The sequence below is a fragment of the Dendropsophus ebraccatus genome, chromosome 5 (genome assembly GCF_027789765.1).
Source record: "Dendropsophus ebraccatus isolate aDenEbr1 chromosome 5, aDenEbr1.pat, whole genome shotgun sequence".
Classification (NCBI taxonomy): Eukaryota; Metazoa; Chordata; class Amphibia; order Anura; family Hylidae; genus Dendropsophus; species Dendropsophus ebraccatus.
Genome location: NC_091458.1, coordinates 150348451 through 150362952, shown reverse-complemented (window position 1 = coordinate 150362952; position 14502 = coordinate 150348451). Strand labels below are relative to the sequence as shown.

At 49.7% G+C, this 14502-nt stretch overlaps 1 protein-coding gene across 1 annotated transcript in view; it reads right to left on the bottom strand.

Annotated features, from left to right (window-relative positions):
- Positions 1-13882, bottom strand: part of LOC138793898 (lysophospholipid acyltransferase 2-like) — a 37172-nt gene extending 23290 nt beyond the window's left edge. Inside the window, exon 1 of the mRNA XM_069972627.1 lies at positions 13803-13882. Within this exon, the coding sequence (XP_069828728.1) occupies positions 13803-13880 (78 nt within the window). The 5' untranslated portion in view covers positions 13881-13882. The remainder of the gene's footprint in view (positions 1-13802) is intronic.
- Between the last annotated feature and the right edge of the window lie 620 nt (positions 13883-14502).

Below are 14502 nucleotides of genomic sequence, written 5' to 3'. Positions count from 1 at the left end.
AGTGGTTAAACTGTGTCTGGTAAGCCCTGGGTGTGTCTCTGGTAACCAAGGGGTTAACCCAGACACAGGTAAAGCAGGATTGATAGCCTGGTTGTCTGTGTTGGCCATAGCTAACATAGACTGATTGTTAAAATACGTACTAGGACCTGCTTTTTCTGGAGTGAGTGAGGTTGGCAGTGGGACGCTCACTCCACCCGGGCTTCGGTCCTGGGCTTCCATAGCCCACAGCTGGGGGTCATCAGGGCCTTAAAAAGAAGCTCACTGCAGTGCTGAGTGTGGCCATACCTGGAGAACTGTCTGCTGGAATACTGAAGGTATTGCATGGGCCACACCATACTTTGTTATTTGTACCCGTGGGCTGGATAGCTGGTCCCACGTATAGTCAGGGATTGGTTATGTACTAGTAAGTGCTCAGCCGAGCCGGGTTTGTTTGTGTTTAAGCCTTTGTTAAGGTTTGCTTTGTGTTTTGTCGCTAAGTGTGAAATAAAAACACTTAAATTGGCTGTTATCCTGTCTGTGTCCCTGCTTACTGCACTGCTACCTAGGATCGACCAGAGCTATTCCCCACATATGGTGGCTCGGAGCGGGCATGGTGCAGTGAAGCATACACTTGTTGCATGTCCTGGCTTTCAACAGCGCTGAAGCAAAAAGCCACAACCATGGAGGAGCTGATTAAGCAGCTGGTTCAGTCCAACTTACAGCAGCAAGAAACTAACAGACTGCTAGCACAGCAGATGACAGCACTAGCGGCTGCACAACAAAAGCTGGGTGCAGCGATGCCGGAACATGACGCCAGGAGCGAAGTCCGGAAAGCCATGACAAAGATGACGTCCGAGGATGACGTAGAGGCATTCCTGATGGGCTTCGAAAGATTAGCCACCCGCGAAAGGCTGCCGCAGCAATACTGGGCTGAGGTGTTGGCACCTTTTCTCATCGCAGAGCCACAGCAGGCCTACTTTGACCTAAGCGAGCAGGAAGCCCGGGATTATGCCACAGTGAAAGCAGAGATCTTAGCCCGCTTAGGAGTTGATCTACACCTTCGGGCTCAAAGAGTCCATAGCTGGAGGTACCAAGAGGCATTACCACCCAGGGCCGAGATGCACCACCTCATCCACCTGGTCCGCAAGTGGCTTCAGCCGGAGACATCAACCCCGGCCCAGATGGTGGAGAAGGTTGTCTTGGACCGCTTTCTGAGGGCCTTGCCGGGGGAGATACAGCAGTGGGTGGGGCATGGGGACCCAACTGATGCTAATGCTCTGGTGGGGATGGTGGAGAGGTACTGGGCTACCCAAGCTCTGACAAAGTCCCCGGCCAACCCTAAGCCCCGAAGGCCCATGGTATCTGCCAGTTCCCGGGCCAGATCAAATCGCTATGTTCGGGAGATACCCCAGGGGAGGAGGAGGGGGGAGGCTCCCATCTGTTGGTCCTGCCAGGAGCCTGGCCATATTGCAGCCAATTGCCCCCACGTAACTGAGCCTATGGACTGCAGCTCTGCACGGAGGGTGTCCCTTTATGCAGCCCCGGTTTATACGGCTGCCATTCCAGGCTCTGTCGATGAGTGCCACCTATGCCAGGTGACGGTAGCAGGGCGCCAGGTCCTGGCCCTGCTGGACTCTGGAAGTCGGGTGACACAAATTAATGGGTCCCATATCGACCCTGGGTCTGTAACGGGCCACACAGTAGGGGTCCTGTGTATTCATGGAGATGTAAAGGTCTATCCCACCGTGACTGTTGCCATCCAGACCTCCTGTGGAGAGAGACAACATGAGGTAGGGGTTGTCATGAACTTGCCCCATGACCTTATTTTGGGACGGGACTTCCCCTTGTTCTGGACTCTGTGGCGGAGAAATCAAAGGTCGGGGAGCCCACCGCCTAGAGTACCCCCCAAACAGAAAGGACAAGACCTAGACCCTGAGCCCAATGACCCAGACTCTGGGGTACCTGCCGTAGGGGTGACCTGTGAAGAAAATAATGTTAATTCTGTATTTCCCCTAGAGGTAATGGCAGGTGAGTCTGAGAAGTCTGTGACCGGGCCACAGTTGTCGGATTTGGAGGTATCCCGTGACAACTTTGGCACCGCACAGCTCCAGGACCCCACACTGGTCCGGGCCAGGGAAAATGTTGTGGTAGTGAATGGGGTGCCACAGCACGCCAATGCTGATCAAATATTTCCCCACTTTATGGTTGACCAAGACCTACTATACCGAGTTGATAAGTTGCGGGGTGAGATCTGTGAGCAATTACTGGTTCCGCAGCCTTATCGCCAAACGGTTCTGATGTTGGCTCATAAACATGTGCTTGGTGGACACCTAGGGACCACAAAAACGCTGGATCGTATCTTGCAGCGATTCTATTGGCCAGGGGTATACGGTGAGGTTAAACGTTATTGTGAGTCGTGCCCCGAATGTCAATTGCATGCACCCATGGGACATTTTCGAAGTCCGCTGGTACCTCTACCCATCATCGAGGTCCCATTTGAAAGGATCGCCATGGACTTGATAGGTCCATTGGTTAGGTCTGCTCGGGGGCACCAGCATATACTGGTAGTAATGGACTATGCTACCCGTTATCCTGAGGCCATCCCACTGCGGCACATATCGGCAAAGCTGATAGCCAAGGAGCTATTTGCCATGTTTTGCCGAGTGGGACTACCCAAGGAAATCCTTACGGATCAGGGTACCCCTTTCATGTCCAAAGTCATCAAGGAACTGAGTAAAATCTTTAACATAAAACAGCTACGCACGTCTGTATACCATCCTCAGACAGACGGACTAGTAGAAAGGTTTAATAAAACCTTGAAGAGTATGCTGAAAAAGGTGGTGGACAAGGATGGGAGGGACTGGGATGTAATGTTACCCAATTTAATGTTTTCCATTCGGGAGGTACCACAGGCCTCTACTGGGTTTTCTCCCTTTGAGTTGATCTATGGCAGACATCCCAGAGGCCTGCTGGATATTGCAAAAGAGACTTGGGAGCAGGAACCCACCCCCCACAAAAGTATTATAGACCACATTGCTGGTATGCAAGACAGGATGGCGGCTATTATGCCCATTGTTAAGGAGCACATGGAGGCTGCTCAAAGGGCCCAAAGCCGGGTCTACAACAGGTCCGCCACAGTAAGGACCTTTAACCTGGGCGACCGGGTTTTGGTTCTAATTCCCACCGTGGAAAGCAAATTTTTTGCCAAGTGGCAGGGACCCTATGAGATAATCGAGAAGGTGGGGGAAGTTAACTACAGGGTACGTCAGCCTGGTAGGAGGAAGCCCAAGCAGGTGTACCATGTCAATTTGCTGAAAGCTTGGAAGGACAGGGAGAGTCTGCTTACAGAAAGGTCTCCAGCTAATCTCCCTTCTGTACTACCCCCTAAGGCTACAGTTAAGCCTGCGGTGGCCGGTGCAGAGGTGACAATTTCGGAAACCCTCACAAAAGGACAACGCCAAGAGGCTAGGGAATTTGTAGCCAGGAATACAGACGTGTTTTCGGAATTACCTGGGCACACGTCTGTAATCAAGCATGACTGTCACAGAGCCAGGGGTAAAAATTCGTCTAAGACCATACCGAGTCCCTGAGGCACGTCGGCAGGCCATTGCAGAGGAGGTACGGAACATGCTACAGTTAGGCGTCATAGAAGAGTCCAAAAGTGAGTGGGCCAGTCCCATTGTTCTGATTCCCAAACCAGATGGGACTCTTCGTTTTTGTAACGATTTCAGAAAGTTAAACGAAGTTTCCAAATTTGACTCCTATCCCATGCCACGTGTAGACGAGCTTACTGAAAGACTGGGAAGCACTCGGTATTTCACTACGCTCGATCTCACCAAGGGATACTGGCAAGTACCCCTGACGGAGAGCGCTAAAGAAAAGACAGCCTTCATCACCCCTGAGGGTCTTTTCCACTATGTCGTGTTACCGTTCGGACTTCACGGGGCTCCCGCGACGTTCCAACGCCTAATGGACATAGTGCTGAAGCCTCACAGGAGATACGCATCAGCATATCTGGATGATATTATCATCTTCAGCTATGGCTGGGAGAGTCACTTGGCCAAAGTACAGGCCGTAGTGGACTCTCTAAGGGCAGCTGGCCTCACTGCAAACCCCAAGAAGTGTGCTGTTGGGATGGAGGAGACACGCTACCTGGGGTATGTGATCGGACGAGGTGTAATTAAGCCCCAGGTCAACAAGGTTGATGCTATCCAGGGATGGCCTCAACCTGTGAGCACCAAACAGGTCAGGGCATTCTTGGGCATTGTTGGGTATTACAGGCGGTTTATACCCAACTTCGCCACAGTGTCCGCTCCCCTGACCGACATTTTGAAAGGAAAAGAGTCAGTCATGGTGCGGTGGAATGCAGAAGCAGAAAGCGCTTTTCAGGCCTTGAAGTTGGCGTTGTGTGGATCCCCTGTCCTCATTACGCCAAGCTTCAAGAAAGAATTTATTGTGCAGACGGATGCGTCAGAGGTAGGGCTGGGAGCTGTTCTGTCACAGGAGGTGAACGGAGAGGAGCATCCCGTTACCTAAGGCCTAGTGGGCCTTAGAGGCACTAAGATATTACTTGTTGGGGCGACGGTTCCGTCTGATAACTGACCACTCACCCCTCACTTGGATGAGTAGGTCCAAAGAGAGAAATGCAAGAGTCACAAGGTGGTTCTTGTCTCTGCAAAATTTTAGTTTTTCAGTGGAGCATCGAGCCGGGAGACTGCAAGGCAACGCGGATGCCTTGTCCCGGACCCATTGTTTGATGTCAGGAGTTTGCCCCAGTGGGTCTAAACTGAGGGGGAGGGAATGTAAGAGAGGCATGGTTTGGGAGCACAGATATCTGCCACTGAAGTGGTTAAACTGTGTCTGGTAAGCCCTGGGTGTGTCTCTGGTAACCAAGGGGTTAACCCAGACACAGGTAAAGCAGGATTGATAGCCTGGTTGTCTGTGTTGGCCATAGCTAACATAGACTGATTGTTAAAATACGTACTGGGACCTTCTTTTTCTGGAGTGAGTGAGGTTGGCAGTGGGATGCTCACTCCACCTGTGCTTCGGTCCTGGGCTTCCATAGCCCACAGCTGGGGGTCATCAGGGCCTTAAAAAGAAGCTCACTGCAGTGCTGAGTGTGGCCATACCTGGAGAACTGTCTGCTGGAATACTGAAGGTATTGCATGGGCCACACCATACTTTGTTATTAGTACCCGTGGGCTGGATAGCTGGTCCCACGTATAGTCAGGGATTGGTTATGTACTAGTAAGTGCTCAGCCGAGCAGGGTTTGTTTGTGTTTAAGCCTTTGTTAAAGGAGAAGTCCGGCCAAAATTAATTTTTGATATGTTGTTACTTATGAAAAGTTATACAAATTTCTAATGTACATTAATTATGGGAAATGCACATATACTGCTATTTCCCTTAATTTAGTAGATCAGGAAGTGTTAGAATTCTCTCTGAAGAAGTGACGTCACGACCCAGGGTGTAATTCCTATGGAGTGTCCAGCAGGGGGCGCTCTCTATATAGAAGTCTATGGGACTTTATTTATTGTTTCTATGTAATGTAATGTAATGTTATGTACAGTGTGCTTTATTGAATGAATACATCTATGGAATACTTTGGGGAGCAAGTGTCCCTGCTCCCCAAAGTATTGCATAAATGTATTAATTCAATACATTCAATACACAGTAAGCCCGCCGATCCGCCGCATTTCCGCCGATCCGCCGCACGCCGATCCGCCGCATTCCCGCCGATCCGGACCATATACATTGAACTACAGCTCCCATCATCTGCTTATAGTATGAATAGGTGATGGGAGCTGTAGCTGGGTAATGGATATGACATGCCGCCGGGCGCAGGGGGGAGCCGCTCAGTACACAGCAGCTCTCCCCCCTCCTCCTTCCGGGATAACTTCTGCCTATACCAATGCTGAGTCCCTGCCTGGCCGCCGCTCTCCGCTTTCCCCCCATACATATCGGCTCCCGATGCATCCTGGTGTCCGCGCTGATGCCGGGAGCCGGTATATGAGAGCGGAGAGCGGCGGCCAGGCAGGGACTCAGCAGTGCTATAGGCGGAAGTTATCCCGGAAGGAGGAGGAGGAGGGGGGAGAGCTGCAGGGGGGAGAGCTGCTGTGTACTGAGCAGCTCCCCCCTGCGCCCGGCGGCATGTCATATCCATTACCCAGCTACAGCTCCCATCACCTATTCATACTATAAGCAGATGATGGGAGCTGTAGTTCAATGTATATGGTCCGGATCGGCGGGAATGCGGCGGATCGGCGTGCGGCGGATCGGCGGAAATGCGGCGGATCGGCGGGCTTACTGTGATATCCGAATGTATTGAATTAATACATTTATGCAATACTTTGGGGAGCAGGGACACTTGCTCCCCAAAGTATTCCATAGATGTATTCATTCAATAAAGCACACTGTACATAACATTACATTACATAGAAACCCATAGAAACAATAAATAAAGTCCCATAGACTTCTATATAGAGAGCGCCCCCTGCTGGACACTCCATAGGAATTACACCCTGGGTCGTGACGTCACTTCTTCAGAGAGAATTCTAACACTTCCTGATCTACTAAATTAAGGGAAATAGCAGTATATGTGCATTTCCCATAATTAATGTACATTAGAAATTTGTATAACTTTTCATAAGTAACAACATATCAAAAATTAATTTTGGCCGGACTTCTCCTTTAAGGTTTGCTTTGTGTTTTGACGCTAAGTGTGAAATAAAAACACTTAAATTGGACGTTATCCTGTCTGTGTCCCTGCTTACTGCACTGCTACCTAGGATCGACCAGAGCTATTCCCCACACTGGTTACAGCTGTTTCACGCTATCTCCGCGCTTCTACAGACCTACAAGTCTGTAGAAGCGCTGAGATGGCGTGAAACAGCTGTAACCCGCAACACACTTTGCTTTTTCACTGGCGTCTTACCTGCTGTTATTATGGTTCGTATTTATCAATAAAGGAACTGTGGATTTGCAAAAAACGTGGTGAGTGGCGCAATATGTCTACGCTTATACAATATACATATGTGTGCTGTCAGTTTCCCATGCTGCACAATCGAAACAAGAATCGCTCGTTCCGCCCGGGCTCCTCGATTTGTTGTGCCAACTAGAGGCTAACGAGCACCGATCTCACTGATCATGGCGTGTAAAAGGACCCTTACTCTTATCTTAACAACTTTGTGCACACCTTCTGTAATAGTCTTGGGTACTTTCTCGGAGCTCTTATCACACACTACTTTCCACTCTTATGAGTGACCTCTGGGTTAAATTACATTGATAAGACATTTCTTCATGCGGCAGCATTTTTGTATCTCTTCTTAGGGTACTATTACATGGCCCGATGGACGCTTGATAATAACTGTAAACAAGAGCTGATCTGCTAGATCGGCGTTCGTTTACTGGGCCTATTACACGGCCCGATAATCGTTTAACAAGGGCTGCATGGACATCGTTACTGATGTCCTTGCATCCCTTGCTTTAAACGGCATACATTACCTATCCATGGTCCAGGGCTCCTCTTGCGGTCCACTTCTCCCCAGGTCCCGCACGCTGCAGCTTCAGGACGGCCTGTCTTAGCCGACAGGCCGCTCAGATAATCACTGTCCGTGGCGTTCTCGGAGAGTGATTGGCTGAGCAGCCTGTCAGCTAAGACAGGCCGCTCTGAAGCTGTAGCACGCTGAACCCGGGGACGAGCAGAGCGCAGGCGGAGCCCTGGACCATGGATAGGTAATGTATGCACTTTGCAAAACGTCACCGACCGCGCATTACTAAGTGTAATAGCAGTGCGCATCCGGTGCCCGACAATTATAGGTCCAAACCTGTATCAACAATCAGCCGATGATCGTTGTGTTTATTACACAAAACGATAATCGGCTGGATAGGGCCGATTTGGCCGATTATCGTTCCGTGTAACAGTACCCTTTGTAGTACTAATAGTAAACCTCAGTTATCTTTGCGTTAATTCACAGTGATAATGCGTTTCCTATTGCGGCAGCTACTCTCTATCAGGGACACAGGTCTCAGTCAGGTACGCTCTTGTGGTCCAAAAATATCAGACATTTCTCCAAACTACCAGAAACATGTAAAAAAAAAATATACATTCTCCTATCCATACGGCATCTGGTCTACATCTGGCCTATGTATACGCTATAACTGGAGGTAGCCAAGGAGGCCTAGTGATATATGGGCTGTTTTTTGTTTTAGTTTCATACAGTTTGAGAAAATGCAAAATTCCATAGAATTAGAATTTATACCTTTTAAAAAAAAAAAAAAAAAAAAAAAAAAGTGCGGGAAAACAATGGAGCCCGAGGTTGAGCCATGATGATAGCGCGGTGTATCCTAATAAAACAATGTCTATGTGTCAGATAAAAAGCCACAAAATGGAGTGATGATGCAGAATACTTGGTCACTTTATCACCGTCCGGAAACAGGCCGTCATATCACGTCCATCTGACAGAGAACACTGATCGTGCTGCGAGTTTAGAGGCAAAGCAGACACAGTCATCATTGCTGGCTTCTTACTGTTACTGTCACGTGACCTTAGTCGTGACCTTTCCAGACAGTGGGTTTATAATAATAAACAATGTATCCAATAGTTACAGCAACTGTTAGATACAGCGCCTAGAGTGTAAACATAGTATCTGCAAGTAATAGGAATGAATGGGGCTGCCCACAATCTCATCTGGTTTAAAGGGGTTGTTCACCCAAAACATATTTTCTTTGAGATCAACTGGTGCCAGAAAGGGCCAGAGATTTGTAATTTACTTCTATTTAAAAATCTTAACTCTTCCTGGACTTATCAGCTGCTGTATGTCCTGCGGGAAGGGGTGTATTCTTCCCAGTCTGACACAGTGCTCTCTGCTGCCACTTCTGTCCATGTCAGGAACTGTCCAGAGCAGCAGCAAATCCCCATAGAAAACCTCTCCTGCTCTGGACAGTTCCTGACATGGACAGAGGTGGCAGCAGAGAGCGGCCAGATATAAGCTGAGAGTCAATGTGAAAAAATAAAACGTAATGCCCACATGAGGTTTTTTTGCTATGCTGGTTTTCAGTGCATTTGCAGATTTGTGAAATTACAGCATGGCCTGCAGACTTCTATAAGGGGTCAAAATGGCAAAAAAACATGGGGAGGATTTATCAAACATGGTGTAAAGTGAAACTGGCTCAGGTGCCCCTAGCAACCAATCAGATTCCACCTTTCATTTTCCAAAGAGTTATAACAGCTTCTACTCTTAGGGTACGTTCACACTTACCGGATCCGCAGCGTATTTTCTGCTGCAGATCCGCTGCGGATCCGCAGCAGATTTCATTTAAATAACTGAACACAGCATCAAATCTGCACCATCAAATCTGCTGCGGATCTGCAGGTGTGAACGCACCCTCAGGGTCCTTTTACACGGAGCGATTTTTAACAACTAACGATGAATGATCGGAAACAAGATTGTTTATTGTTCACCATATTACACAGAACGATGGTCGTTATTGCGATCGTTACTATGATCGTTTATTCCTTCGGATCCCAGCAAAACAATCACCAATTTGCAATTACACTGAACGATTAGTGAACAAATGCGGAACCTGAGCGAACGAATGTGGAATTACAGCGAACGATTAACGATAATTTTAGGTTCAGATCTAAATCAACGATCAACGACACACATACGATTTTTCGATCGTTGCCTGCAATTACACAGAACGATTATCCTTTAAATTCGAACCGTGTCTTTGTATTCTTTCAACATACATATTAAACCCACAGCAAAAACGCAGTGTTAGGCCATGTTCCCACGTAGTAAGACACCGGCCGTTCCGTAAACCAGCCAGGTCACGGAACGGCCAGTGGAAGATCATCCAGGATGATCTTCACTGCCGCTGATTTCGCCCGCATCTGAATTCCCTGCTACACACAATGGAGTGTGCGGCCAGAGCCGCACGCTCCACTGTGTGCACTGACAGGTTCTCTGTGGCTGCTATTCAGTGAATAGTGGCTATAGAAAACTGACTCCCGGTCGGAGCGTATACTGTGTGTATACACTCTGGCCGGGACTCCCTCAGCTGCAGCACTACGTGAGTTCCGTAGTAATCACGGCCATTGTTGCAAATAGGCAGCAACGGCCACGATTACTACGGAACTTACATAGTGTGAACATAGCCTGAACCTGGCCTTACCTATAGCTGTATAGTCACACATGCAGAGAAGCTGCACAAGAGCAAAAGAGGGGGGATTTCAAGCAGAGCGCGTTCTGCAGGCTCCACTTGAAATTCCACCTCTTTAGCTCTGTGTGAACAGGCCCTACTATGGCGTACAACACCCGGCCTGGTTCATTTTAATGGTCACCTGCTGGTAGACAGTAATGTAACAGGACTCTATATAGTAGTGATGTCACGATACCAGAATTTTGAGTTCGATACCGATACTAACTTTTTTATTTCGATACTCAATACCAGTTCGATACTTAGTAAAGTATAAAAAAACAAAACAAAATACAGTGGTAGAAATATAATACCCCTGCACTATTACAGTGATACCAATTTTTGGACTATTTTTATTTTATTGTGTTAAAAATAAAGTTAGTGATATCTGTCTAAGACAGCTCTGCTACATCAGCTATCACTAAGACAGCTCTGCTACATCAGCTATCACTAAGACAGCTCTGCTACATCAGCTATCACTAAGACAGCTCTGCTACATCAGCTATCACTAAGACAGCTCTGCTACATCAGCTATCACTAAGACAGCTCTGCTGCATCAGCTATCACTAAGACAGCTCTGCTACATCAGCTATCACTAAGACAGCTCTGCTGCACCACCCATCACTAAGACAGCTCTGCTACATCAGCTATCACTAAGACAGCTCTACTACATCAGCTATCACTAAGACAGCTCTGCTACATCAGCTATCACTAAGACAGCTCTGGTACATCAGCTATCACTAAGACAGCTCTGCTACATCAGCTATCACTAAGACAGCTCTGCTGCATCAGCTATCACTAAGACAGCTCTGCTACATCAGCTATCACTAAGACAGCTCTGCTACATCAGCTATCACTAAGACAGCTCTGCTGCATCAGCTATCACTAAGACAGCTCTGCTGCATCAGCTATCACTAAGACAGCTCTGCTACATCAGCTATCACTAAGACAGCTCTGCTGCATCAGCTATCACTAAGACAGCTCTGCTACATCAGCTATCACTAAGACAGCTCTGCTGCATCAGCTATCACTAAGACAGCTCTGATACATCCGATATCACTAAGACAGCTCTGCGGCATCAGCTATCACGAAGACAGCTCTGCTGCATCAGCTATCACTAAGACAGCTCTGCTACATCCGATATCACTAAGACAGCTCTGCTACATCAGCTATCACTAAGACAGCTCTGCTAGATCAGCTATCACTAAGACAGCTCTGCTACATCAGCTATCACTAAGACAGCTCTGCTGCATCAGCTATCACTAAGACAGCTCTGCTACATCAGCTATCACTAAGACAGCTCTGCTGCATCAGCTATCACTAAGACAGCTCTGCTACATCAGCTATCACTAAGACAGCTCTGCTACATCAGCTATCACTAAGACAGCTCTGCTACATCAGCTATCACTAAGGCAGCTCTGCTGCATCAGCTATCACGAAGACAGCTATGCTGCATCAGCTATCACTAAGACAGCTCTGCTACATCCGATATCACTAAGACAGCTCTGCTACATCAGCTATCACTAAGACAGCTCTGCTGCACCACCCATCACTAAGACAGCTCTGCTACATCAGCTATCACTAAGACAGCTCTGCTACATCAGCTATCACTAAGACAGCTCTGCTGCACCACCCATCACTAAGACAGCTCTGCTGCACCACCCATCACTAAGACAGCTCTGCTGCACCACCCATCACTAAGACAGCATTGCTGCACCACCCATCACTAAGACAGCTCTGCTGCACCACCTATCACTAAGACAGCTCTGCTGCACCACCTATCACTAAGACAGCTCTGCTACATCAGCTATCACTAAGACAGCTCTGCTGCACCACCCATCACTAAGACAGCTCAGCTGCACCACCCATCACTAAGACAGCTCAGCTGCACCACCCATCACTGAGACAGCTCAGCTGCACCACCCATCACTGAGACAGCTCTGCTGCATCAGCTATCACTAAGACAGCTCTGCTACATCCGATATCACTAAGACAGCTCTGCTGCATCAGCTATCACTAAGACAGCTCTGCTGCATCAGCTATCACTAAGGCAGCTCTGCTACATCAGCTATCACTAAGATAGCTGATGGGACTGCACTGCGGGACAGGTGAGTATACTGCACTGCAGGACAGGTTAGTATTCTGCACTGCGGGCCAGGTGAGTATTCTGCTCTGCGGGCCAGGTGAGTATTCTGCACTGCAGGACAGGTGAGTATTCTGCACTGCGGGACAGGTGAGTATTCTGCACTGCGGGACAGGTGAGTATTCTGCACTGCGGGACAGGTGAGTATTCTGCACTGCGGGACAGGTGAGTATTCTGCTCTGCGGGACAGGTGAGTATTCTGCACTGCGGGACAGGTGAGTATTCTGCACTGCGGGACAGGTGAGTATTCTGCACTGCGGGACAGGTGAGTATTCTGCACTGCGGGACAGGTGAGTATTCTGCACTGCGGGACAGGTGAGTATTCTGCACTGCGGGACAGGTGAGTATTCTGCACTGCGGGACAGGTGAGTATTCTGCACTGCGGGACAGGTGAGTATTCTGCACTGCGGGACAGGTGAGTATTCTGCACTGCGGGACAGGTGAGTATTCTGCACTGCGGGACAGGTGAGTATTCTGCACTGCGGGACAGGTGAGTATTCTGCACTGCGGGACAGGTGAGTATTCTGCACTGCGGGACAGGTGAGTATTCTGCACTGCGGGACAGGTGAGTATTCTGCACTGCGGGACAGGTGAGTATTCTGCACTGCGGGACAGGTGAGTATTCTGCACTGCGGGACAGGTGAGTATTCTGCACTGCGGGACAGGTGAGTATTCTGCACTGCGGGACAGGTGAGTATTCTGCACTGCAGGACAGGTGAGTATTCTGCACTGACAGGCACCCAGCAGGATGCCCAATTATCATATTATTCTGGACAACCCCTATAAGTCTCTGTGGAAATCGGCCCAATTGGAGTCACATAGTAAATAAGTAGAGGCTGGATCCACTCCTGGCCCAGAAACTGAATGGAAACTGTATTGTGGAAGATTTCCAGAAAACGCAGCATGTGAACCTTGCCACAGACCGGTACCTCACAGACCCTTCTTGTGGCAGCAGTCACCGGATGGAGATGACGGAGAAGACAGAGCAATCCTTCCAATAGGATCCGAAACTGGGCCAGAAACTTCTCCCCCCTTTATTCGGCCGCATCCCTGTTCCCAGAGAACTAGTATAACCGCCCCGGTGAGTATGGCACCCCGAGCGGCCCCCGTGTAGTCAGGGAGCCCCCCTCCCGGGGCAGCAGTGACGTCACCGGAGCCTCCGCAGCCCCATCTCCCCGGCGGGCGCCTCCCTTCTATAACGTTCCATTAGTTTCCCTCTTCTCTATAACGTTCCATTAGTTTCCCTCTTCTCTATAACGTTCCATCACTCCCCGTATAACGTCCCATCCGCTGATAGTGACAGGTCCCGTGACCCGGCCGCCCCTCACACCCCACCGCCCGCGGCCTCTCACCCTCCACAGCCATTCATTCATCAGTGACAGCCGCACACGTCCCGTCAGCCCGTAGCCATCACTCCCGTGCACTCACACTCACTGTCACTCACACTCAGTCAGTCAGTCTCGCTGTTGTGGTGTCACTCACCTGCTCTATGGGAAGGTCCCGGAGCAGCTGCCTGACGAGCTGCAGGGGCGCCCCGCCGGAGCCCGCCGCCTCCCTCATACTCGCTCCCCTCAGATCCGGCGCTCGGCCTCTTCCTGACTGATGTGCAGCTCCACACCCGCTTCTTCACTGACTTCACTGACACTTTACCTAGTACGACAGCCGCCCACATACCACACCCGAAAGGCTTCCCGTGACTGACAGCCGAGGCTGCCAGGGCTGCACCTTGCGCTGTGAATGGAGGGAGTGCACCCCGGGGTAGTGAGCAAACAGGTGGGGCAACTACTGCAGTACAGGCTGTGGGGTAGGCAGGCACCGGGGGCACCAGGGATTACTGCCCCCACCCAGGAGATGACTACCCCCCTCCCCCATCCAGAATGACTACCCCTATCAAGGAGCTGACTACCCCCCACCACACCCCATCCAGAATGACTACCCTCCCAGGAGCTGACTACCCCTCACCCTGTATAGAATGACTACCCCTATCAAGGAGCTGACTACCCCTCACCCCATCCAGAATGACTACCCCCCACCAGGATTACTGCCCCAATCCAAATGCTGACTAACCATCCAGGATTACTGCCCCCACCCAGGAGCTGACTCCCCCCCCCCCATCAAGGAGCTGACTACCCCTCACCCCATCCAGAATGACTACCCTCCCAGGAGCTGACTACCCTCCACC